The 24,335-nt window shown below is 43.5% G+C and overlaps 1 protein-coding gene across 1 annotated transcript in view; it reads right to left on the bottom strand.

Annotated features, from left to right (window-relative positions):
• VIPR2 (vasoactive intestinal peptide receptor 2) overlaps positions 1–24,335 on the bottom strand; it is a 141,017-nt gene that overhangs the window by 93,618 nt on the left and 23,064 nt on the right. Inside the window, exon 2 of the mRNA XM_040352690.1 lies at positions 5,614–5,713. Within this exon, the coding sequence (XP_040208624.1) occupies positions 5,614–5,713 (100 nt within the window). The remainder of the gene's footprint in view (positions 1–5,613; positions 5,714–24,335) is intronic.

The following is a 24,335-nucleotide window of genomic DNA, read 5'->3' as shown; positions in this document are numbered from 1 at the left end:
CGGATGAATTTTATACAGAACCCAACATTTTAAATTAGTTGCCTTATATATTATAGATTAGATAAATTCATCATGCAGAGCATTGTTTTCAAGAAAAACACAAAACACTTTATATCCAATTACAAGTTATTAAATTGTAATAAATTGTAATAAAAATACCCCTGTGCTGCTTGTTAGAAAATATTTAAAGCATTTGTTACCACAACACTTCATATTCTTGATATGTGGCTGCTGTACCATGTCCTTTTTAGAAAGTATCCTTTGTATTGCTTCCTTTATGTAAAATCCCTGGTGTTCCTGCTATTCCCTTTGCTTTCCTATTAAAAACAGACCACACTAAGCAGGAGAGCACACCGTAGTCAGTCCTCTATCTGTACTGTGATCTCAGTATACTCTCCTCCAATAATCAGACTTGTCCTGACACACCCCTACTACACAGTGATTCACTGGGAAGAAACGTGTGCTGCTGCTTCTCCTCCCCCAGCTCTTATGCAGCTGAGAACAAAGGGAAAAGAGGGAATGTGATCACTTATAAAAAAGGGAAAAATATATTTATAATGTAATTATATCTATACACAAATGTGTTTCAATTTTAAACAGAATAGGTTGTTTTACAAAGTGATCGTTTACAATCACTTTAACTTCCAAAGACCAGATAAGCACCAATACATTGCGAGACATGAATCTACAATGTAAACAAATTACATTTTTCGGGTTAGGTATAACTGGTTAATGCTAAAAAATCACTGGCCATACTCTAGTAGATTTTTAAATGAACTTTAGTACAAACTTTATACAAAACGTCATACAAAAAGACTTATTACATTAGTACATTTGACGGCTTGATAAACGTCATTTTAAAGTACTTTAATATTTAATTTGCTTTTATTATTCATTTTTGGAACAAATACACTCTACTGAACGAAAAAGCACATACACTGTTAGAGAATTTCCTTTGAGAAACATTTCCATCCTACTTCAAATTTTCTTGTCACTGCGGTCAAATTTGAATGCCGATCAAACCCCGCCAGTGATTAGAAAAATGAAATGAATGTTCTTAAAATGAAAATTTTTGTATTAAATTCAACTAGTGTATAGCCAGCTTTAAGATGTTTCCATCTACAAAAATAAGGACTGTGTAATTGTGATTCATTGGGCAGGTGGGTTATTTTTGTATTATCTCTCATCTATGTAGGAATAAGAGCATCACATAACTTTATTTATTTTTGGTATACATAAATGATGGTGCGTGGTGAAGATAGGAACTATAAGAAAAGCAAAAGACTGATTTGTAATTGGCAAAGACATATGCCTATATGTTCTCCTATATTTAGCAGTTTAGTGGTCAAATTACAGTTAGTACTGTATAAAGTAAAGTAATTCTATTTTTTTTTCACATCTAATTTTTCTTTTTGGTTATCAATGTTAACCCCTTCTTGCCTGCACTGTAGATTAATGTTGCCCTGCAGGATTCCCAATGCTAAGAGTAGCTTAATCTATGTCCTCCCTTTGACTGTTAGCAGCCAACACTGTGCACCACAGCTAGCTGTTAGACCGGACTGTCAGTGACAGCTCCAGTACCTACCAATGATCAGGAATCTTGATCATGTGATCACTGTCAACTATGACACAGTGATCGCATGCAGGCTAGTGACTTAATTCGCTAAGTAAGCCTTCAGGCAGAAAATGGCAATGTAGATGTCACTGCAGCCTGATAATGGCAGCGTGCCCCTGTTTAAAGCCTTGTACACATGATGAGATTATCTGATAAGTTTTTTTGTGGCATGCTAGTCTCCATATCGAAAATGAAGAGGATACTAAAGTTACGCAAAGTCTCGTACGGCAATATAAAAATTCAGAAGTGATGTCATTGTAACGGCTACCCACTGGTGTGAGGGTCTCAGCCGTTGGAGACGTCCTTTTCCCTGGCAAGCTGCGATATGCAAGTACCGCCGGTATATCCCATCGAACGCCCTTCCAAGAAACAAGACGGGCTACGTTTGCAGAGTCAAGCAGGACTGACTTTTAATGTCACATTTTTTCTTCCTTATATCTGGTTACAAAATGTACAGAAACAAATGACACTCCCCCCCCCACCCAGGGGGCCTTCAATACACACACTTTGAAAGAATGACCTTCCCTTGAGCCAATCAGCTGCTAGACGTTTCGGCTCCTCAACTTGATCAGACAATAGAATTCAATTAACCTTTAAAACAATTATCACTCACACATAATCCCCATCAGCATACACCTCACAGGAGGCTGTTACCTCCACAAGAGAGTTCTCATTAGCTATGCGAAGGGAACATTAGCATTCAGCAATGAAAGAGACTTGTCCAATTAACCCTTTGAGCTCAGAATACAATGTGGTACATCCAATTGTGACAAGCCATGCAGTTCCTTGTAGTCCTTCCTGCATGAAGCTTATAACTGTCTCGGCAGCATGCATATGTCCGTTACACTACTCCCCTTTTGTGGAACACTCCGGCAGACCCGGATTGATCCTTTTCGGATCAACTTGGGGATGTCCGGTCTGCTGTTAGGGTAAAAGTTCCGTTTGCCTGGACAGTCCATCGGCCTTCCCATTGGCTTACCAGGTTGGTAGCTGATGGTGACGGTGAAGAATAGAATTCAATTCTGGAACAGTCACTTGCTTTGCTCTCTCAATGGCTCCCAAAACCTGTTGCTGATGCTCTTGGGACAGATACGGCACCACCTGGATGCAAATCCCATTTAATCTTTTGACAATTTCCGCCTGTTTGTGCATTTCAATGTTCAAGCCACGGGACATCTCATAATACATGACATAGTGTCGTTGCATCTCTGATTTCTCACTGGCCAACTTGTCACATTCCCATTTTAGACTGTGATATTGTGCCGGATCTACAGTACATGTCGGGGAAAGTAGTCTTACCCGGTTCTCAGCAGCAAGCGGGTTGATTCCAGCAACGCGGGTGGTCACGGGACAAGCAGCAGCAGGTGTAGGTAAATAAGCCAAAGTCACCGGGCCAATGTCGTTGCCCAGCACCACCTCGGCAGGTAGGTTGTCCATGATACCAACGGTGGTCTTTCCTGACCCGGCTCCCCAGTCTAAGTGCACCCGGGCGGTGGGTGCGCGAAATACAGCACCCCCTGCGACCCGGACGGCAACTGTGCGAGTGGACACGTTCTCTGGCTTTACCAGATGTTTTTGAATCAGAGTGATAGTAGTCCCGGAATCTCTTAGGCCTTGTGCTACTTGTCCATTCACTCGTACCTCCTGACGGTGATGCTGACGGTTATGCGGAGAGGCCGCTTGTATTGGGTCTGCCTCATACCAAATTCCCAGACATTCCTCAGGGCCCCCCTCGGTCTCCAGGCAGTGGGCCGCAGAGGGACGTTATGGAGTGACCTCTGTGTTGGGTGCTGTGCGTCTCCAATTGTTATTTGTAGCTCTCAAAGGGCAATAACGAGCAATATGTCCCGTGTCGCTGCAGTGATGGAACGTCACCCTAGGCGAATCCCGGGGGTAGTTGCTAGGCCCCTGAGGACATGGTGGGACTGGAGCCCGAAACTCTGGGCGTGGGGTGACGGTTGGAGTACGCGGTTCTACCTTATGAGCCAGCCGTGTAGTACCCTGGCTTACTTTCCTTGTTTCCGCGTACTCATCTGCTAGCCGAGCCGCCTCGTTTAAGTTAGCGGGACGGCGATCTCGTACCCAGTCTTGTATGTCTGCGGCCAGGTCTTGGAAGAAATGTTCCATTAGGAACAGCTGCAATACTTCCTCCCCGGTGTTGGCCTTGCACCCTTGGACCCAAAGGGATGCCACCCTTTGTAACTGGTTGGCTCATTCCATGTGGGAGTCCACAGCCATCTTCTTGGACTCCCGGAAACGCCGGCGGTAGGCTTCTGGCGTTACGGCATATCGGGTTAGCAGCGCCTTTTTAACTTGCTGATATTGTAAAATATCCTCTGGCGTGAGAGCCCGAAAGGCTTCATTGGCTTTGCCCGACAATTTCCCTGACAAAATAGTGACCCATTGGTCTGGTGGTACCTGGTGTAGTGAGCACTGCCTCTCAAAGTCCGCCAAATATCCATCGATTTCCTCCTCACTTTCTACAAAAGCTTTAAATGCAGTGAACGGTATTTTCTTTCCTGTAGCAGCAGGTGGGGGGGGTAGGAACTGCAGGTGTAATGGGCTGTCTCGCTCTTACCAGTTCCAGTTCTTGTCCCCTCTTCGTTTGTATCTCTTCCCTTGCTTCCCGAAACAGCTGGTTGATTAGTTCCACGGACGTTTCTGGATACAAAGATAACCTCCGCTGTACAATCCCAGTAATTACATCTTCTTTGCTGACCGGTGCAAGGGGCTCCGTTCCTTCCATGGATCCATCCATTTCGTCCAGCTCCAGCAGGTCAGCTATCAGCTCCCTCCGTGGTCTGTTGCTGGCGCTCCTACCACGACTCTCTAATAAATCTTTCAGTGTGGATCTTTTCAGCCTGGCGTACTGCGACTCCATTCAGCACTTGCTCTTTGGATAAAAGGACCATCCCACCGCTGCCAACCAATGTAACGGCTACCCACTGGTGTGAGGGTCTCAGCCGTTGGAGACGTCCTTTTCCCTGGCAAGCTGCGATATGCAAGTACCGCCGGTATATCCCACCGAACGCCCTTCCAAGAAACGAGACGGGCTACGTTTGCAGAGTCAAGCAGGACTGACTTTTAATGTCACATTTTTTCTTCCTTATATCTGGTTACAAAATGTACAGAAACAAATGACACTCCCCCCCACCCAGGGGGCCTTCAATACACACACTTTGAAAGAATGACCTTCCCTTGAGCCAATCAGCTGCTAGACGTTTCGGCTCCTCAACTTGATCAGACAATAGAATTCAATTAACCTTTAAAACAATTATCACTCACACATAATCCCCATCAGCATACACCTCACAGGAGGCTGTTACCTCCACAAGAGAGTTCTCATTAGCTATGCGAAGGGAACATTAGCATTCAGCAATGAAAGAGACTTGTCCAATTAACCCTTTGAGCTCAGAATACAATGTGGTACATCCAATTGTGACAAGCCATGCAGTTCCTTGTAGTCCTTCCTGCATGAAGCTTATAACTGTCTCGGCAGCATGCATATGTCCGTTACAGTCATGTATTGTATTGTATTTTCGGATGAAGACTGTACCAATTAAACAAAAATTGTACGATCTGGTATCGTACGAGGAAAATTTTCATGTTTATCCTTTCGAATAATATCGGATGAACTGTCATGATCGGCTTTCGAAAGCTGTGTACTAGCCATTGTTTCGAAAGCAGTATTTTTTGTCTGATTTTCTGATCGTGTGTATGGGCCTTTAGACTGTAATTGTGAGATAGTCAAGTGAACTGATCCATACTGATGTTGCTAAATTTGACTTGGGCATCTAGGCTTTAAGTATCTCTGACTATAAAAAGGGACTATTTTCACATATCTAATATACAATAAAGACTTTCCAAATACATTTTTGATTGTCTTAATTTCTGTGGTAACACACTTTTATATATATTTTTTTCATTAAAACAGAAGGCTACCTCCCACATGCTGTGATTTTAGATAAAAAAGGAAGATTGCTCTCCGGAGCTCTTACCGCTAAACCCAGCAGTTCTCTGCCTGATCAGCTTTTCCGTGCATTTTCTTTCTTCATCTTTTAGCTCTATTTGTAATTTACATTCTGAAAATCCATTAACCTTAAGAATAAGAATAAGTTTCTAGTTGGTACTTTGACATTGAAAGGCATAATGAAATATTAGCAAATCACTAGTGACTTTTCATATCTGAATAAAACATGTGTATTGTGCTTTAAATGGACCATTGCATATACAAGTTAGAAGCGAACATACTGAACACATGAGATTGAAATTAAATTATTCCATTGCAGCATTCATTGGTGAAAGAGTAATGCCAGCCTGAGGGTACAACAGGTGGTTTAAAGGAGGTAATTTCCCCACCTTATCTACTGCCTTGTGCTAGAATTAAACCACCTTTGGCAATTCAGAGAAACCTCAAGCAAAAAACGTTATGCTCCTCCACCTATCACACCACAGGAAGTGTCTGCACTGACCAATGAGAAGACAACAAATGAGGTGGAACTGACGGAGAACTTTCACTGCATCCATTGTCCATGCAGGTTAATGTACCGTGCCGTAAAAAAATCTTTATAACCCTTAAATTTTCCAAATTGTTTTAATGTTACAACCAAAAACGTAAATGTATTTTATTTGGATTTTATGTGATAGACCAACACAAAGTAGCACATAATTGCGAAGTGGCAGAAAAATTATAAATGGTTTTCATTTATTTTTACAAATAAATATGTGAAAAGTGTGGCGTGTATTTGTATTCAGCCCTCTTTACTCGGATACCCCTGACTAACATCTAGTGGAACCAGTTCCCTTCAGAAGTCAACTAATTAGTAAATAGAGTGCAACTGTGTGTAATTTAATCTCAGTATAAATCCAGCTGTTCAGAGGTTTATTAGAGAACCTTAGTGAACAAAGAGCATCATGAAGGTCAAGGAACACACCAGACAGGTCAAAGATAAAGTTGTTGAGAAGTTTAAAACAGGGTTAGGTTATGAAAAAATATCCCAAGCTTTGAACATCTCACAAAGCACTGTTCAATCCATCATTCGAAAATATAAAGAGCATGGCACAACTGCAAACCTACCAAGACATGGCCATCCACCTAAACTGACAGGCCGGGCAAAGAGAGCATTAATCAGAGAAGCAGTTAAGAAGCCCATGGGAACTCTGGAGGAGCTGCAGAGATCCACAGATCGGGTGGGAGAATCTGTCCACAGGACAACGGCTAGTTGTGCATTCCACAAATCTGGCTTTTATGGAAGAGTGGCAAGAAGAAAGCCATTGTTGAAAGAAAGCCAAAGGAATCCTGTTTGCAGTTTGTGGGTAGCCATGCGTCGGACACAGTAAACATGTGGAAGAAGGTGTTCTGGTCAGATGAGACCAAAATTTAACTTGTTGGTGTTAAAAACAAAACGCTATGTGTGGCAGAAAACTAACACTGCACACCACACTGAACACACAATCCATATTGTGAAACATGGTGGTGGCAGTATGTGGGGATGCTTTTCTTCAGCAGGGACAGGGAAGCTGGTCAGAGTTGATGGGAAGATGGATGGAGACAAATACAGGGCAATCTTAGAAGAAAACCTGTTAGAGTCTGCAAAAGACTTGAGACTGGGGCAGAGTTTCACCTTCCAGCAGGACAACAACCCTAAACATAAAGCCAGAGCTTCAATGGAATGGTTTAGATCAAAGCAAATTCAAGTGTTAGAATGGCACAGTCAAAATCCAGACCTAAATCCAATTGAGAATCTGTGGCAAGACCTGAAAATTGCTGTTCACAGACGCTCCATCTAATCTGACAGAGCTTAAGCTATTTTGCAAAGAAGAATGGGCAAAAATGTCACTCTCTACATGTGCAAAGCTGGTGGAGACACCCCCAAAAAGACTGTAATGGCAGCGAAAGGTGGTTCTACAAAGGGGGCTGAATACATATGCACACCACACTTTTCACATGTTTATTTGTAAAAAAAAGTTTGAAAACCATTTATCATTTTCCTTCCACTTCACAATTATGTGCCACTTTGTGTTGGTGTATCAGATACAATCCCAATCAAACACATTTATGTTTTTGGTTGTAACATGATAAAATGTGTAAAATTTCAAGAGGTATGAATACTTATTCAAGACACTGTATATGAAGGAGAATGCAGAGTGTAAAGAATAATATTTCTGCACATAAATCAACCGTTCAAAATAATTTAATAGAGTGGTTGCATCTAATTTTGTTCAGGTACATCACACAGTTTCTCAGTCACAGTTTCAGATGATTAATTTAAATCCATGGCTGGGACATTGGAGTAATAGGGAAATATTTTTATTAAAAGAGAAAACTTTTTAGATTAAGAAAATTTGATGGTCTTCACCTACATGGGCTTAATTGGAAGTATGGATTATCATGCATACAGCATACCTCCCAACTGTCCCTCTTTTGGAACTAAATCCCTCTATCCCTCTTTCCTTCTCAGTTGTCCCTCATTTTGGACACGTGTGTGCCCCTATAATGAATGCAATACTTAACTACTAAAGGTTTCATATAACCCTTTTTGTTTTCACATATGGTTGCAAATCTTCTCCCTGAAAATAAACTTTACTCTTCTCCAACCTTCCCCACTCCACTGCATAAATATCCTGAAAAACATATATCAATGGTGCTCCGGATATCAGGACCTAGCAAATAAAGTCTGCTTTGAAAAGGGTAGAAATCTTCATACACTTCAGGCCGCTCTCAGAGAGACAAAGCGATCTCTAATAATAAACAGATAAAAAGAAAAAAGGCGCCTCTAAGTGCAGAATAAGAACTTTTTAATATCCCCAAAAGGATTAAAAACACTTACAAGATAAAGGATGAGGAGGAGCATGTAATAACGACAACTCTATAGAAGATAGACTTCTTATAGTCTATGGGCGGCACTGTGGGCGGGACTGTGGGTGGTAATGGGAAGAGGGGGGCAGTGCTATAACAGCCTATGGCTGCCAAATAGTCACTGCAAACCATGGACACAGGGCTCAGAAACAAAAGAAACGAAAAACAAAAAACAAAATTTGAGACACAAAAATGAAACACACAAATGCAATAAACATTGCCATGGCAACATTAAAAAAGAGGGCATAAATTTAAAACAGCACACAGTATTTATACCGTGCATAACTCATTCATGGTAATGGCACTGGGGATAAGATTATGTCGTTATTGGCTGAAGAAGGAACCAATGAGTAGTTCCGAAACGCGTCCCATTCTGATGAGTCACTTCCTGCTTGCGTTCTATGCTGGTTATTGTCCCCTTTCTGCTGATGTAATTTCCGGGATTTGTACTCTACACTGACCCAGACAGCGTTACTGTGTTCCTAGAGCCTGCATCGTCCACCGGCTGTTTTTCCTGGATTCTATACCGGAAGTTATACATACTGGGACCTTACGGTCATTGGAACATCATCTGGATACACTTATTACATGCTCCTCCTCATCCTTTATCTTGTAAGTGTTTTTAATCCTTCTGGGGATATTAAAAAGTTCTTATTCTGCACTTAGAGGCGCATTTTTTCTTTTTATCTACATAAATATCCTGGCCACTTATTTCCCCTGGAGCCTGTCATAGTAGTCTGCCGAAGCTGTTTCAGGAACTACGCAGCAGAATAAGAGTCTAAAGGCCAGCAGGTGGCGGACCTACTCAAGAAAGTAGTCAAGGATTTCCTGGCAGAATTAGAAGAGACAATCCCATTGCAGCAATCAGTGCCACTGCCTCAAGAAGAAGCGGCAAATGTATCACTCTTTGGCCCATCCACGGGTGAAGTCTCTCATCCAGGGGCTGGTACCTCTTCTAGACATATGGAAGAGCGTGGTATGTCTGAAGATTCTTCAGATGACCCAGATACCTCAGGATTCAGTTTTCCCCTGGTTCATCCTTACATACAGGCGGTGAAGCAGGCTATTGGTTGGGAAGAAACTGATGCTGTGTCTAAGAAATTAAAAAGCTACTTCCCGTTTCTGAATCGGCAGATTTTCTTCTTTCCTCTCATGGATGAGATCAGAGATGTTATTAAGGAGGAGTGGAAGAAAACAGAAAAAAGATTCTCCCTTAATTGTTTGGGAAAGCTGTACCCACTCTCAGATTTGGAGTCTGCGATGTTAGACAGCCCACCAATAGTAGACGCAGCAGTGGTATGTTTGGCATTTAAAGATCCTCTAGACAGGCGGATGGATCTTGACTTAAAAAAAGCTTACCAGATGGCAGGAAATGTCTGTAAACCAGCAATAGCCCTAACTTTAGTGTCCAATGCCCTTCGGGTAAGGACAGATACCATAGAAACTGCAATCCATCAACATGTCCCGAAGGAGGATATTATTAACCTCCCTGGCGGTATGATTATTTCAGAAAAAAGGTGCTGAAAGCGGTACCATTACTTGCAAGGAAATTGGGCGTTTTTTACTGTAGGTCTGTAATTTTTAGAAATAACTCACTTAAATCTGACCAAACAAGAGTCTAGTAGGCATCCCGGGTATGAAATTTTTTTAAAAACAAAATCATAAATTATAATATAATAAATATTATAATATAATAAATAATTATAAATAATTATAACAAGTAATAATATAATTATAATAAAAATTATTCAATAATGTAATCAACTCAAAATCACTGAAATTTACTCAGTTGCAGAATTGTCGCTGTCATTACTTTTATTTTTTTATGACGAATTTCCCCAAATCGCTATCACACAATTCTGCAAGTGATTATAATTTATTATCGCTGTTTTCTAGCTGCTCTAAAACCATTTTTGACATAAAGGGACACTTTTGGTTGCTATGGACAATCTACAGTTTGCAGGCAGAAAGAACAGTTTTTATTATATAAAAGTACATGTAGGACACTGGGCAGACCACTAGGGACAAGGGGGGTGTGTATTTTTTACATACAGTACTGTAATCTATAAGATTACAGTATACTGTATGTAATGTGTTTGTTTACGTTTTTGAATTTGGCGCCGTTCTCCGCTCCCGTACGTCGTAACGTCGCAGGGAACGGAGATCGGCGGCACAGGAGGACACTGTGTGAATCGAGCGAGGTCCCGCTCGCTCACACAGCGCGGTGGCATCGCTGGATCCAGGGACAAGGTAAGTAACTTTGTCTGCTGCTGCAGGGAGGCAAGCCCGAGTCTGACTCTGGGTTACCGCTTTTGGTATGAAAATCTCACCCCGAATCAGACTCGGGAATACCGCTAGGAGGGTTAAAGCCTTGGACGAGTTAAAACTCTCAGCAGACTTTATTGGGGAGGCAGCGACTGACACCATCAGGTGCATTGCAAGGTCTATGCTACACATGGTAATAGCCAAATGGGCATTATGGTTAAAGCCATGAGCGGCTGACATAGCGTCAAAACAGGACTGGTGTAAGATAGCGTTTGATGGCAAGGCTTTATTTGGAGAAAAACTGGAAAAAAACATTTCTCGCGTCACAGGGGGGAAGTTGCCACAGGACAGGTGAACCAGACACACTAGGATGTTCGCGTCCAGATTTCAGCATTTCATAAAGAAGGACTACAGACAGTCCAGACAGGTGAAATACAAAAGACAGGATTGGAGAAGCACACAGTCCACCTTCCTGAAGACACGCAGACAGAGGGCTTTGTCTACCCCGCAAGACCAGTGGCAGACCTGACACCCCCCCTCGCTTTAGCCTGCACCGCACCCACACCCCCCCCCCCCCAGCTCACTTACCCTGTACAGGAGGCACCAAGTACAGGAGGCACCAGGAAAACAGAAATTGTGCCATACTTACTGTAATTATTTTTTCCTGGTGCCTATCAATGGCAACAAACAATCCCACCCTCAGTATTCTATATTACGGAGAATGCTGTGGGTGCACTAACCATTTATTTTATAACATTCACTAGTCCTGAAGTAGACTAGGCGGAGCTTGTCACAACAGGTATGCAGCCTTGGATAGGCACTAGGAAAATTAAATGACAGTAAGTAATTACTGGGAGCACCAGTTGCTGTGATTTAGGCCTCATGCAAGCATTTGGCATTTTTTTTCCAGCCTGTGAAAGCACCTCTCAGGCCTCGTACACACGACCGAGAAACTCGACGGGCGAAACACATCGTTTTGCTCGTCGAGTTCCTTGTGAAGCCGTCGAGAAACTCGACTAGCCAATTTTCTCCATTCCCGTCAAGGAAATAGAGAACATGCTCTCTTTTTGGCTCATCGAGTTTCTCAACAGTTTCCTCGACGAAAATGTACACACGACCGGTTTCCTCGGCAAAAAAATATCTCCCAGCAAGTTTCTTGCTGGTTTTTGCCGAGAAACTCGGTCGTGTGTACGAGGCCTAAGGAGTTGATTTACTAAAGGCGAATAGACAGTGCACTATGCAAAGTTCAAGTGCAGTTACTCCAGAGCTTAGTAAATAAGGTAAAGCTTCACTGTTTAAAGAATACCCAATCACATGCATAGAAATAAATAAAAACAGCATTTTTGCATGCACATGATTGGATGATGGAAGTCAGCAGAGCTTCTGCTCATTTAATAAGCTCCAGAGCAACTGCTTCAATTCCAAACATTCTATTTACCTTTAGTAAATCAACCCCTATGTGTTAATGCACACAGGTGTTTACAGGCATATTAAAAGAGGAGTGTTTGGGGCGTGGCTTGGCGCTTGATAGCGACGGACGCACACTATCTCGGCTCCGTGAGGAATCCCGGCTTACAGCCTGAAACCCTGCTTTCCGTGTGTCAGCGATGGGCAAAAAGCTCTTCCAGACCCCACAGATCCACTCCAAACCCAGCATGGTGACTGTGTCGGTCAGAAACATCTCTGACCTGTTCAAGCACAGCGCGATATCTGGCGGCAGCATGGCGGGGAACAAAATGGCGCAGACGCAGCGGGAAGATGAAGAATCCAGCGAGGATTCGCTATCTACTGCAGGAGACTCAGGTAGGGGCTATAATCAGCCGAATCACCCCCTAACCTATGCAGACATGTCGGGCTTTGCAGCTGACATAAAGTCCACTTTATCAGCTGCAATCACGGACCTCAAGTCTAATCTGCTGGTCCTCACAGAGAAGCTGACGGCGGTGGAGGCAGGGGGAAAGCACAGAGACAAGAGACTGAATAGATTGAAGACTGTGGCAATCTCCCATTCCTCTCATCTCATAGAGATAAATAGACATTTAGAGGAACTGAACAACAGAGGCAGGAGGTGTAACATTAGGGTACGGGGGATCCCTGAAACAGTGGACACTGCACAAATAACTCCAGCATTGCAGAGGGTCTTTAACAGCCTCCTAGAGAGACAGGAGGACACAGCAATTGACTTTGTGCTGGCTCACAGAGCTCTCAGACCCAAAGGCCATGATGCTGTTCCCCCCCACGGGGACATAATCTGCTGCCTGCAAAGCTTCCCCCTCAAGAAGCGATAATGAACAAAGCCAGGAGAAATGACAGCATTGTGTTTAATGGGGAGACCATCATGTTGTTTCATGATTTGTCACAAATTACTCTGAAAAACCACAGGGCTCTGCGGCCTCTACTGGATAAACTGAGAGAGAAAGATTTGAACTACTCATGGCGCTTCCCTTTTGCCCTGACTGTTACATGCGCTGGCAAACAACACATCCTACGTATACCGGTGGATCTCCCTGACTTCTTTGAGGCCTTAGTCATGGAGCCTGTTGCACTTCCGGACTGGTACCAGGAATTTGCTCTCCCCAGAGCCGAGGGGGACCACATAGATCACCGCTCCTGATGCCAGAGAAGAGAATGAACAAAAAAACCGAAGCATAATCGGGGTCACAGCTCCCAGGGGGGTACCCCCAACCCCAGACATGGAGCTTCCAGGGAACAGGATGATGATTAAGGCGTCTGACATACCTGGTAGTCACTTTAACCATTTCATATTTCAGTTTTTTTTTTTGTTATTTTTTCTTTTTCCTTTTTTTCTCTGGACGAGGTGTAGGAGGACATTGCAATAGTGTAACATCCAAACTTCAATGACGGTCTTTTGATGCCCGCATTACTGTCCTTTGATCCCAGGCAGAACTATTTTACCTACTATTTGTTAATGTTGAGGAGTTTTGTCCGCGATCTCTTCCTTACATCTACATATAGCCAAGAAGCTGGGAGCGGGAGTAAGGCAGTGGTATATACCCTGACTTGGATCCCTCCTCATGTTTGGGCGATTATGAACTGCCCTTACAGTCCATTTTGACCGAAATTATGATTTTTGCTAATGGCAGATATATGTAATAGGATGCACAGTTGTTTACTTAAGTCACCTTGTCACTTCCTTTACGGGTGCACTTTTATATGTTGAATTTACTGATACCTCTACATGCCAGAGAATGGGTCTCTTATTGCCTGTTAACTGTTGCTTTGCAGGTTTTCTACTTTCAGATTACAGTGGCCATGTTGGCTGTGCATGGCGGTTGGATATTCAAAGCTTCAAATAAGCCGGGTTTCCTTTCTTCTCACTCGAGCTGTGAAGAAATAATTTTTATTGTTATTTTTCATTTTTGTTAACTTTTTTGCTAGGTTGTCACCTACCAGTGGTGTCTCAGTGACTCACAACTGACCCCCGGAGGTGTGTGGGTGATACTCTTGCTTCCGTTGTTGTTTTGCTGCCATGCTGCGCTCTCACAGAGTGGATCTGGGTACAGGATTTGTGGTCTCAGATCTACTATTTGGATACTTCAAAGCGTTCACTGCGTCCTGAGGTGTTTAATTTACTCTCCCCTAATTTTTCTTTTTTTTTCTTTTCCTCTCTTTCAGCTTTTTCCTACCTTTTATCTATACGTTTTCCCACCCTACTTTCCACCCCCACCCTTGTCTCGCTTACATCTTTTGAGATTGTATAATAACAAGCTGTTGTTTGACTAGTCTGAAGTTTCAGTTGCAGGCCTAACGTGCCAGGGCGCGCTCGTGGGTGCTCCAGATGGCTTACTCATCACTGGGCCAAGGCCCCACTGTCAATCTCACACAACATAAAGGGGCTGAACATACCAGAATAGCAGTCCACACTGCTTAGGGAACTAAAGAAAGGTAAGCCACATTTCGCTTTTTTGCAAGAAACGCACTTTCAGACCAACCGGTTACCGAAATTGACTAGCCCATACTTTACTGAAGCCATACATGCTACCAATAACTTAAACAGGTCAAAGGGCGTGTCCATTCTGATAAGTAGGGACGCCCCCTTCCACCTGACAAACAGGTTAGTTGACCCGGAGGGACAGTATCTCTTCATTAAAGGCATCTACGCGGGTTCCCCTATGACCCTTGCAAATGTTTACTTCCCCAATTCAGCACATGTGGGTTTTTGCCAGGGCATGGTACGTGCGGTGGAGGGCTTTACATCTGGCAGCTTGATATTGGGAGGAGATTTCAACATCCCACTCAACCCATTGATGGACACCTCGATGGGTAAGACATGCATCTCCTACAAAATACTAAAAAAATCAAGGTTTTGCTACACTCCTTGCAATTAATTGATACGTGGAGATTTCTCCACCTGTCCGATAAAGATTTTACCTTTCATTCCATCCCTCAAAACCGCTACTCCCGCATTGACCATCTGTACATTTCCCAGAGAGATCTGTCCAGGGTGACAGGGACGAGGATCGGAATCCAGTCAATTTCGGACCATACACCTATCTCCTTGACCATGATTGGGGCCCCTCCCTCAACTCATTCAGCCTCCTGGAGATTCAACGCGTCGCTCCTAACGGACCCAGAGCTTTTACCCCAAATCACGGGGAATCTTAAAGACTTTTTTAAACTAAACGAGACACCGGAAGTGGGCCCTCTAATGGTTTGGGGAGCCCATAAGTGCGCAATTAGAGGTGATCTGATACGCATGGGTGCTCATCGCAAAAGACTTCAGGAGGCTGAAACTAACAGGTTGTCAAACCTAATCGCCTCACTAGAGACCAAACACAAACAATCCCTATCGGAGCAGTTGGCTTCTGAACTTTTAGATGCCAGGAAACAATTACAAACTAACCTAGACATCAAGACAAAACGCTTCCTATTTTTTAGGAAAAAGATATATTACGAAGCTGGTGACAAGTCTGGTAAACTGTTGGCGAGGGCGCTGCGGGACCCTAACACTTCCAAACAAATTTTGGGGATAAGAAATGCGGATGGGTCATTAGATGTTAAAACTGAGGACATTGCGAATCATTTCCACACATATTACTCTAGGTTGTACAATCTGCCGGCTCAACACAAACCACCGGGAGTTCCCGGAGATAGAAATCAGGCAATACAAGATTACCTGAAACAGAGCGGCCTACCTCGACTGACTGCAGATGACATAACCCAATTAGAAGAACAGATCTCCCTGCAGAGATTCAACAGGCTATTAAAGCCCTAAAACCCGGAAAAAGCCCGGGCCCTGACGGCTTTACCTCAATTTATTACAAAACTTTTAGTGAAATACTGACTGGCCCCATGCAAGAAGCCTTTAACTCTTTATCCAACAACAAGCCTATCCCACAGCACTTCCTTTCAGCACATATTACGGTCATTCCAAAACCCGACAAAGATCCTACAGCGTGTTCTAGCTATAGGCCTATTTCTCTATTAAATATTGACCTGAAGCTGTTGTCAAAAATTCTGGCTAATAGACTTAGACCGCTCCTTCCCAGTGTAATTGGCCCTGAACAGGTAGGCTTTATGCCAGGGAGAGAGGTGAAGGATAATATCATCAAAGCTCTTCTCCTCACTCAGGCTTCCCACTCACGGCGTGTCGAGAGCCTTCTCCTGTCCACTGACACGGAGAAGACTTTCCATAGGGTAGAATGGGACTTTATGTTTGCGACTTGTGCACACATAGGCCTCAGCTCACACATGATGGCGTGGATTACGTCGTTATACCGTTGTCCTTCAGCCAGGATAAAAATTAAGGGGTCGTTGTCAGACGAAGTAGAGATAAGGAACGGAACGCGGCAGGGCTGTCCTCTCTCCCCGTTGCTGTTTATCCTCTCACTGGAACCATTTCTTTGAATGGTTAACAAAGACATTTCAGTAACAGGGTGTACAAGACGGCAGCGTATGCGGACGACCTCCTATTCCTTGTGACAAACCCACATGTTACAATTCCCAATCTCTTGAAAGCCTTCTCCCATTATGGTTATCTCTCTAACCTCAAAATAAATTTAATAAAATCAGAAGCAATGAATGTTAACTTATCCACTTCCACCCTTGTTAGAACCCAGGCCAATTGCCCTTTCAGATGGGAAGGGAAAGCATTAAAATACCTAGGTGTGTGGTTAACCCCAAATTTGTCATCACTTCATGAGGCGAATTTCATACCCCTACTTCAAAGAATAGAGGGAGACCTGAAACTATGGAACGCTGGTTGTTTCTCATAGTTTGGGAGGGCAGCCATTCTGAAGATGGTGATACTCGGCAGGCTTCTGTATCTTCTAAGGGCCCTGCCGATCATACTACCTAATCGATTTTTCAAAAAACTGCAAATCGCCCTCTTGACTTTCCTCTGGACTCATAAAAAGGCTAGGATTAAATTCACTCTCCTGACTAGATCTAAGGAAGGGGAAGGGATGGGACTGCCAGACTTCAGGAAATATTACTTAGCGGCGCATTTCACAAGAGTTATAGACTGGCACTGCCATGGGAAGACTAAAGACTGGGTAGCACTGGAGGACGGTTTGAGCTCTCACCCCCTTCTTTTCTCACCTTGGAACCCTGGACTATGAAAATTACACTCTTTAAAACAACAACCTCTACTGGCTAATACCCTGGCTGTCTGTAGAGGACTGGCCAAATATCCCACCCTCTCCTCTCTAGTGAGCCCACTCACACCTCTCTCAGATAACCCAGACTTTCTGCCAGGCTTCGGTAACCGACTACTTCGTCGCCCCCCTTCTAACAAAACGCTACAAGCTGGTGACTGCTTTCAGAATGGGAAGCTCGTGGACTACCAGACGCTTAGACGAGTGAGTGAGCTACCTGATTTACCACTTTGGACGTACTTTCAAATACGTAGCTACGTAAGCAATAAGACGAATCAAACTCACTTCTCCAGACAACTGACTGATTTTGAAATGGTCTGCGCTAAGGGTGATCAATTTCAAAAAGCAGTGGCACTGTCCCCTCCTGGCTGCGTTTTGGCGTCAGGTCAGGGACTTGATTAAACTGATTACAGAAACCAGTGCTGCTTACTACATGTCTCCTCCTTCTCATTAAAACGATACAAGAATTCACTAACTAAGCATATGTTAAATGCTGCTAAGACACTGATCCCAATTCACTGGAAAACTACACGGGTACCCACCATCGCACAGTGGCTGGCAAAGATTTCTGAAATTTGTGAAATGCAAGACACTCTTGCCCAGGCTTCCGATGGTGTAGACAGTTTTTATGAGACATGGATACCCTGGTTTGAATTTCGCTACTCTGATACCTACAAGGCCCTTCTGAATCCTGATTAAATTACTGCATTCTCAGACTAGTGTCACGTAGTTATGCAAAATATTTTAGGCCTAGTCTAAACTAGAGACATAAACCTCTCCTTATACCCTCTCTTAATCCTTTCATTACCGACCCCCTTTCCATCTTTCTCTGTTTCTCTATTCTTTTATTTTTGCTATTTCGGTAAACTTAAAGCGGGGGTTCACCCGTACATAACACTTTTTCCCCTTAGATGGATGCTCGTTTTGTCTAGGGGAATCGGCTAGTTGTTTTAAAATATGAGCTCTACTTACCGTTTACGAGATGCATCTTCTCCGCCGCTTCCGGGTACGGGCTGCGGGACTGGGCGTTCCTATTTTGATTGACAGTCTTCCGAGAGGCTTCCGACGGTCGCATTCATTGCGTCACGATTTTCCAAAAGAAGCCGAACGTCGGTGCGCAGGCGCAGTATAGAGCCGCACCGACGTTTGGCTTCTTTCGGCTACTAGTGACGCGATGGATGCGACCGTCGGAAGCCTCTCGGAAGACTGTCAATCAAGAAGGAACGCCCGCTCCCGAAGACCCATACCCGGAAGCGACGGAGAAGATGCATCTCGAAAACGGTAAGTACAGCTCATATTTTAAAACAACTAGCCGATTCCCCTAGACAAAACGAGCATCCATCTAGCATCCATCTAAGGGGAAAAATTGCTTTATGGGTGAACTCCCGCTTTAAGTATAGTGGTATAGATCTGTTTGAGTATCTACCATATGCTCTAGATGACTTTTAAGTATTATAATATCAAATTAATCCTGAAATGGACATCTTTAACCTCTAGATAACAAAGAGATGTTGTATTACTGTGAATTTGAGATCAGGTTCTTTACCCTGATAGATAAATCTACTGTTTAACAATTGTATTGTGGAACATTACACTTGTTCTAAACTGTAACGGTCACGTTTGTCAACTTTGGATACTTGATTGTAAGCTCTTTTGTACTTCTCTGTACTGTTTTCGAAGCTTAAAAAACTTTGGAATGTTAAAAAAAAAAAAAAAAAAGAGGAGTGTTTACAGGTTGAAAAACAAAAACAAAAACAAAAAGGAGCAATCAGGAGAGGCGTTGAAGTGCAGAAAATACACTAGACATTCCTAAACTTGTCAAAATATGCCTAAACACCAGCCACGTCTAGCCTTTGACCGTTGATGCATTTCAATGGCCAGAATGAATTATCAAATGGCCAATGGAATGCATTAATGCTCAAATGCATCTAAATGCATGCAGTACCTGGCTTTTACCCATTTTTTTTTAACCACTTAAAGAGGAGTTACAGGCTCCCCCCAGAACATTTAGTTACAAATACTGTAGCTACTGACTTTTAATATTACGGCCCTTACCTGTCCAGGCATCCAGCGGTGTCCTCACCCAAACCAATTCTTCAGTCAGCTATCAGATGTTCACATCGCCATCTTGACTAAGGGAAACCAGCAGTAAAGCCTTGCAGCTTCACAACTGGTATCCTACTGCGCATGCGCAAAGTGAGCTGTGCTTTATGAATGAGCCACAGTCTTCTGTACCTGTGAAGTGTCCCAGAAGGCTACGGGGAAGCCAGCCAGCCCCCACAACAAAGAGGTGAGTGCATTTCTGGCAGATCAACAGGTATTTTTCTATACTTGCAGTCTTGAAATTCAAAACATTCGAACTTTAATTTAATCTGAGATTTATTAAAACCAATTTGCTGACACACCACGAGATTAAAGTCAAGATAGAATCCATGAGGCTGGATGAATGGCGATATATGCAGTTGGCGCTTTTTATCAAGCGTCTCCCGCTACCTCTCCGACCACGTGAGGAATACACATCAATTGAAAAATTATGCATTACCGATAGTTCAAAAGGCAACATCTCTAAAATCTATAGGTTTCTGTTTAAAAGGGAGGAGTTAGAGATCCCAAAATACATCCTAAAATGGGAAAGAGAACTGGATGCACCTAGAGGAAACACGTCTGTAACTAGAATAATAAAAATGATCCATACCTCTGCAATAGACGTAAGGACTGCTGAGATGAATTTCAAATGCTTAACGGGGTGGTACGCTACCCCCAGATAAAACTACCAAATATAAAGAAGGGCAGTCAGCAGATTGCTGGAGAGGGTGTACAGTAAGGGGGACAATGGCCCACCTATGGTGGGATTGTCCGGTAATAAAAAACTATTGGAAAAAAATTCTGCCACTGATTAAGGTAATAACCAAGAAAGAGATAATAGAAGACCCATGGGTAGTTCTGTTTCATGGGGGGAAGAGAGTATAAAAGAATATAAAAGATCGTTGACTCCCCATCTACTCAACGCAGCCAAACGCCTGATACCAAAAAAGTGGAGGGAAGTAGAAAGCCCACATGTGTGGGAGTGGATGGAGTCAGTGGAGGAGACCTACAGGAGGGAGGAGTGGAAGGACGGGACGGACGAGGATAATGCTGACCACAGGGGTAAATGGGCAAATTGGTTTGAGTTTAAAAAAACTAGGGGATACATGGAAAATCTGAGGGAGATATAGAAAGTTCAAATAGCATCTGGGACAAATTAGCAAAGTGGAGTCACGAGATGGTGGGGTGGGGGGGGGGGGTTAGGAGGGGTGGGGGAGGATTGGTGGGTTCAATATATGTATTCCCTTATTTTCTTCTCTGATTGAAAAATTCAATTTACTTTCTACAAAAATAGATAATATATTTAAAAAAAAAAGGAAAAAAAAATTAGCATGAAAAACCAAAATAAGGAATCATACATCCGCAGATGATGCTAAAACTTCTTCGGAGACGATGGGGGACCATCTTCCATGAGAAAGTCACCAAGAAAGTTATTGACTGAGCGGAAAAAAACAAACAATTTGCTAGCTTTTCAATGTGCTTCTGGTAGAAAAGGAAACCTCTTGTGACATGTTTCCATACCATGTAACCTGCCTTGCATGCTCCATTGTGTAAGCACTTGGCACAGAGAGTGGAAATACTTAATTCATTGAATTCACTGACCTGCACTTTAACAGACTTGGCAGTGAAAAAGGATCTGATAATATTTTGTCCCCATGTGTGCAGTGGTTTTGCAGTTGGCAAGCCTATCAACATCATCTCAAACTTCTCCAATGTTTGTTGCAGCCAGCCAACCAGCAGCGGTAATGTGAATAGGCATTCCTGCATATAAAACATCCCAACTTCCAGGTACAGGGTGTCATTTCAGGGGTTCTAGACTGGGCAGATTGATGAGTGAGGTTAGTGGCTGCTATTATGACTTTGCGAACATCAACATCCATAATATATTAGTAGAAAAATATAGAATAGGAGCAGTGGTAGTTGGTGGTACATTTTTTGGGGGGTTGGGGTGGCAAACAATGCACTTACAGCTACCCCCCCCCAGGTTGGTTGGATCACCCGCACAACCCCCTGGTCGGTCACTAGCCCTGCACTTGCCCCATCTAAGTCGCGAGCAGAGCTTCCTCTGAGCGGCGGCTTCCCCTGCGTCTCCTCAGTATCACAACGGCTTCTGCCATGCGTCTTCTCCCTTCTCCTCCTAGGTGGCCAATAGGATTACTTCCCCTTTCAGCCAATTGGGGGATGGGTCTCAGGACCCGCATCCTGATTGGTCGGGAGGAGAATCAGGAAGACAATAGCAAATATTAATTTGCTATTGTCACACAACTGGGTGGGCTTGGGGCGCAGTGCTCTGTGGCAACCCTCCTCCACCCTCCTCCAGCCACTGTGTTGAACCTGAAGCATCCTAGATATGTAAGGTACATACCTCAATATTCCAGGAAGCTTCAGAGCAGAGGAGTGGTCATTCTTGCCTAGGCATAAATGTTCCCGTGGTATTGTCCCTCCGTCACCTTCTTTTATTTCGCTGATTATTCAGTTCTCTGATTATATCTGGTTAACTATATTACATGTTTCGTTTTGATACAATCTCTAGGCTGCTTTCTGGTTCTTTATGATTCTCTTTCAAGTACCAGGCTGTTTGGAGTTACCCGGCTGGATTGCTGCCCTGGGCAGATTGCAGGCTACCATCAAGCAGAGTGGATATTTAGCTGTTTAGCTGGAAAGGTGATTCATGTTTTGGAAGGAAAACAGCTGTCCAATCTCTATGACTTTTAGGGCACTTTCACACTGAGCAGTGCCGGGCGTCGGCAGTAAAGTGCCGCCATTTTTATCTGCGCTTTACCTTTGTTTTTGCAGCGCTTTGCCGGCACTTCGGCGGTGCTGCCCATTGATTTCAATCAATGGGCAGGGGCGCAGGGACGCTTAAGGAGAGGTGTATACACCGCTCCTGCAGTGCCTCAAATATGCTGCTTGCAGGACTTTTTGGAGCGTCCTGCCAGCCCTCAGGCTTTCACATTGGAGTTAAAGGAGAGGCGCTTTACAGGCACTTTGCAGGCGCTATTTTTAGCGCTATAGCACCTGTACAGCACCTTAATGTGAAAAGGGTCTTACCATTTCTATGTCTTGGCCTTAACCACTTGCAGACCGAAATATTTTCCCCCTTAATGACCAGGCCATCTTTTGCGATATGGCACTGAGTCGGTTTAACTGAAAATTTTGCAGTCGTGTTATGTTGCACCCGAACAAAATGGACATCCTTTTTTTTAACACAAATAGAGCTTTCTTTTGGTGGTATTTGATCACCTCTGTGTTTTAATTTTTTGTGCTATAAACAATAAAATAGGGACAATTTAGAAACAAAAAAAAACTATGGGCCAGATTCTCAAAGGCGTTACGACGGCGCAACGCCATTTGCGCCATCGTAAGTCCTAATCTGGCCCAGGGTATCTATGCGACTGATTCTTAGAATCAGTTACGCATACATACCCATTAGATCTGACAAGCGTAAGGCTCTTATGCTCTCAGATCTTAAATGCAATTTTTTTCCCCCGCCGCCAGGTGTCGCATCGTCGTTTTCCCCGTCATCTATGCAAATTAGCTAGTTACGCGAGATTCCCGAACGTACGCGCGGACGACGCAGTGATTTTACGACGTTTCTGTAAGCGTAAACTTGCCCCTGCTATAATGAGGGACAAGTTTACGTAGGTCAGTCGTATGCCATGTTAAGTATGGCGTCGGGTCAGCGTCGGCTTTTTCCGTCGTTTACGTCGTTTTCGTAAGTCGTCCGCGAATACGACTTTACGTCAATGACGCTCACGTCGGCGTCATTGGCGTTTTCCGTCGTGAGCTGGAGCATGCACACTGGGCTATTTTTCCAGCTGGCGCATGCGCAGTTCGATCGGCGCGGGGGCACGCTTAATTTAAATACAAGACGCCCCCTTTGAATTACGCGGGCCAATTACACTACGCCGACGCAAATTACGGAGCAAGTGCTTGGAGAATATGGCCCTTGCTCCAGTAATTTGCGGCGGCGTAGTGTAAATGGCTTACGCTACGCCGCCGCAGATTCTACAAGAATCTGGCCCTATATTTTTAACTTTTTGCTATAATAAATATCCACGAAAAAATGTAAAAAAATAAATGTCTTCATCAGTATAGACCTATATGTATTCTACTACATATTTTTGGTCAAAAAATCGTAATAAGCGTATATTGATTGGTTTGGGCAAAAGTTATAGCGTCTACAAAATAAGGGATAGATTTATGGCATTTTTATTTAATGGCAATAGATGGATCAAAATTCAGCTTGTTCAGCAGGAGCTGGATGAATTTCCATCCATGTGTGGATGCCTGTTCAGCAGAATTCGATTGTTAGATTGACTTTTGTCAAATGGACTTGTAAATTTTTTCTCGATCAGCCGACTGCAGAGTGTCGCCATCCTCGCTTATGTGAAATTAGGAATCTACTGGGGTTTTTTTTTTTTCATTTCTTTTCATTTAGCCCATTGGCATCATCTTATCACCGGATTGCTTTCCCTGCCCGACCCTTCCTGTTTCTTTTTTTACTTTGCCATGACTGAACTATATGGGGTAATGTCTTCCCGTCCCATTCCTTAACAACCAGGGTACACTGTGCCCTGATTAGCCAAAGCCTTGCCCAGTCAGGGCACAGAATGCACTGTGCAGTGCTCAGTGCATTGCCAGGTGTTCATCTGGGCGAACGGCTGAACAGGCAAATGTTCGACCCGAACTGATGCTCGGGCCGAACCGTTTGCCCATCCCTATATACCATAGGTTGTAGACTTTATAACTTTCACACAGACTAAATAATATTATTTTTTAACCAAAGAAATTTAGCAGAATTTGTTTTAGCCCAAATTGATGAAGAAAGATTACCGCATATACTCGAGTATAAGCCGAGTTTTTCAGCACATTTTTTTGTGTGATGAAAATG

This window comes from Rana temporaria, chromosome 5 (assembly GCF_905171775.1).
Source record: "Rana temporaria chromosome 5, aRanTem1.1, whole genome shotgun sequence".
NCBI lineage: Eukaryota > Metazoa > Chordata > Amphibia > Anura > Ranidae > Rana > Rana temporaria.
Note: the sequence above shows the minus strand (reverse complement) of the source record. Positions and strands in the feature narration are given on the sequence as shown.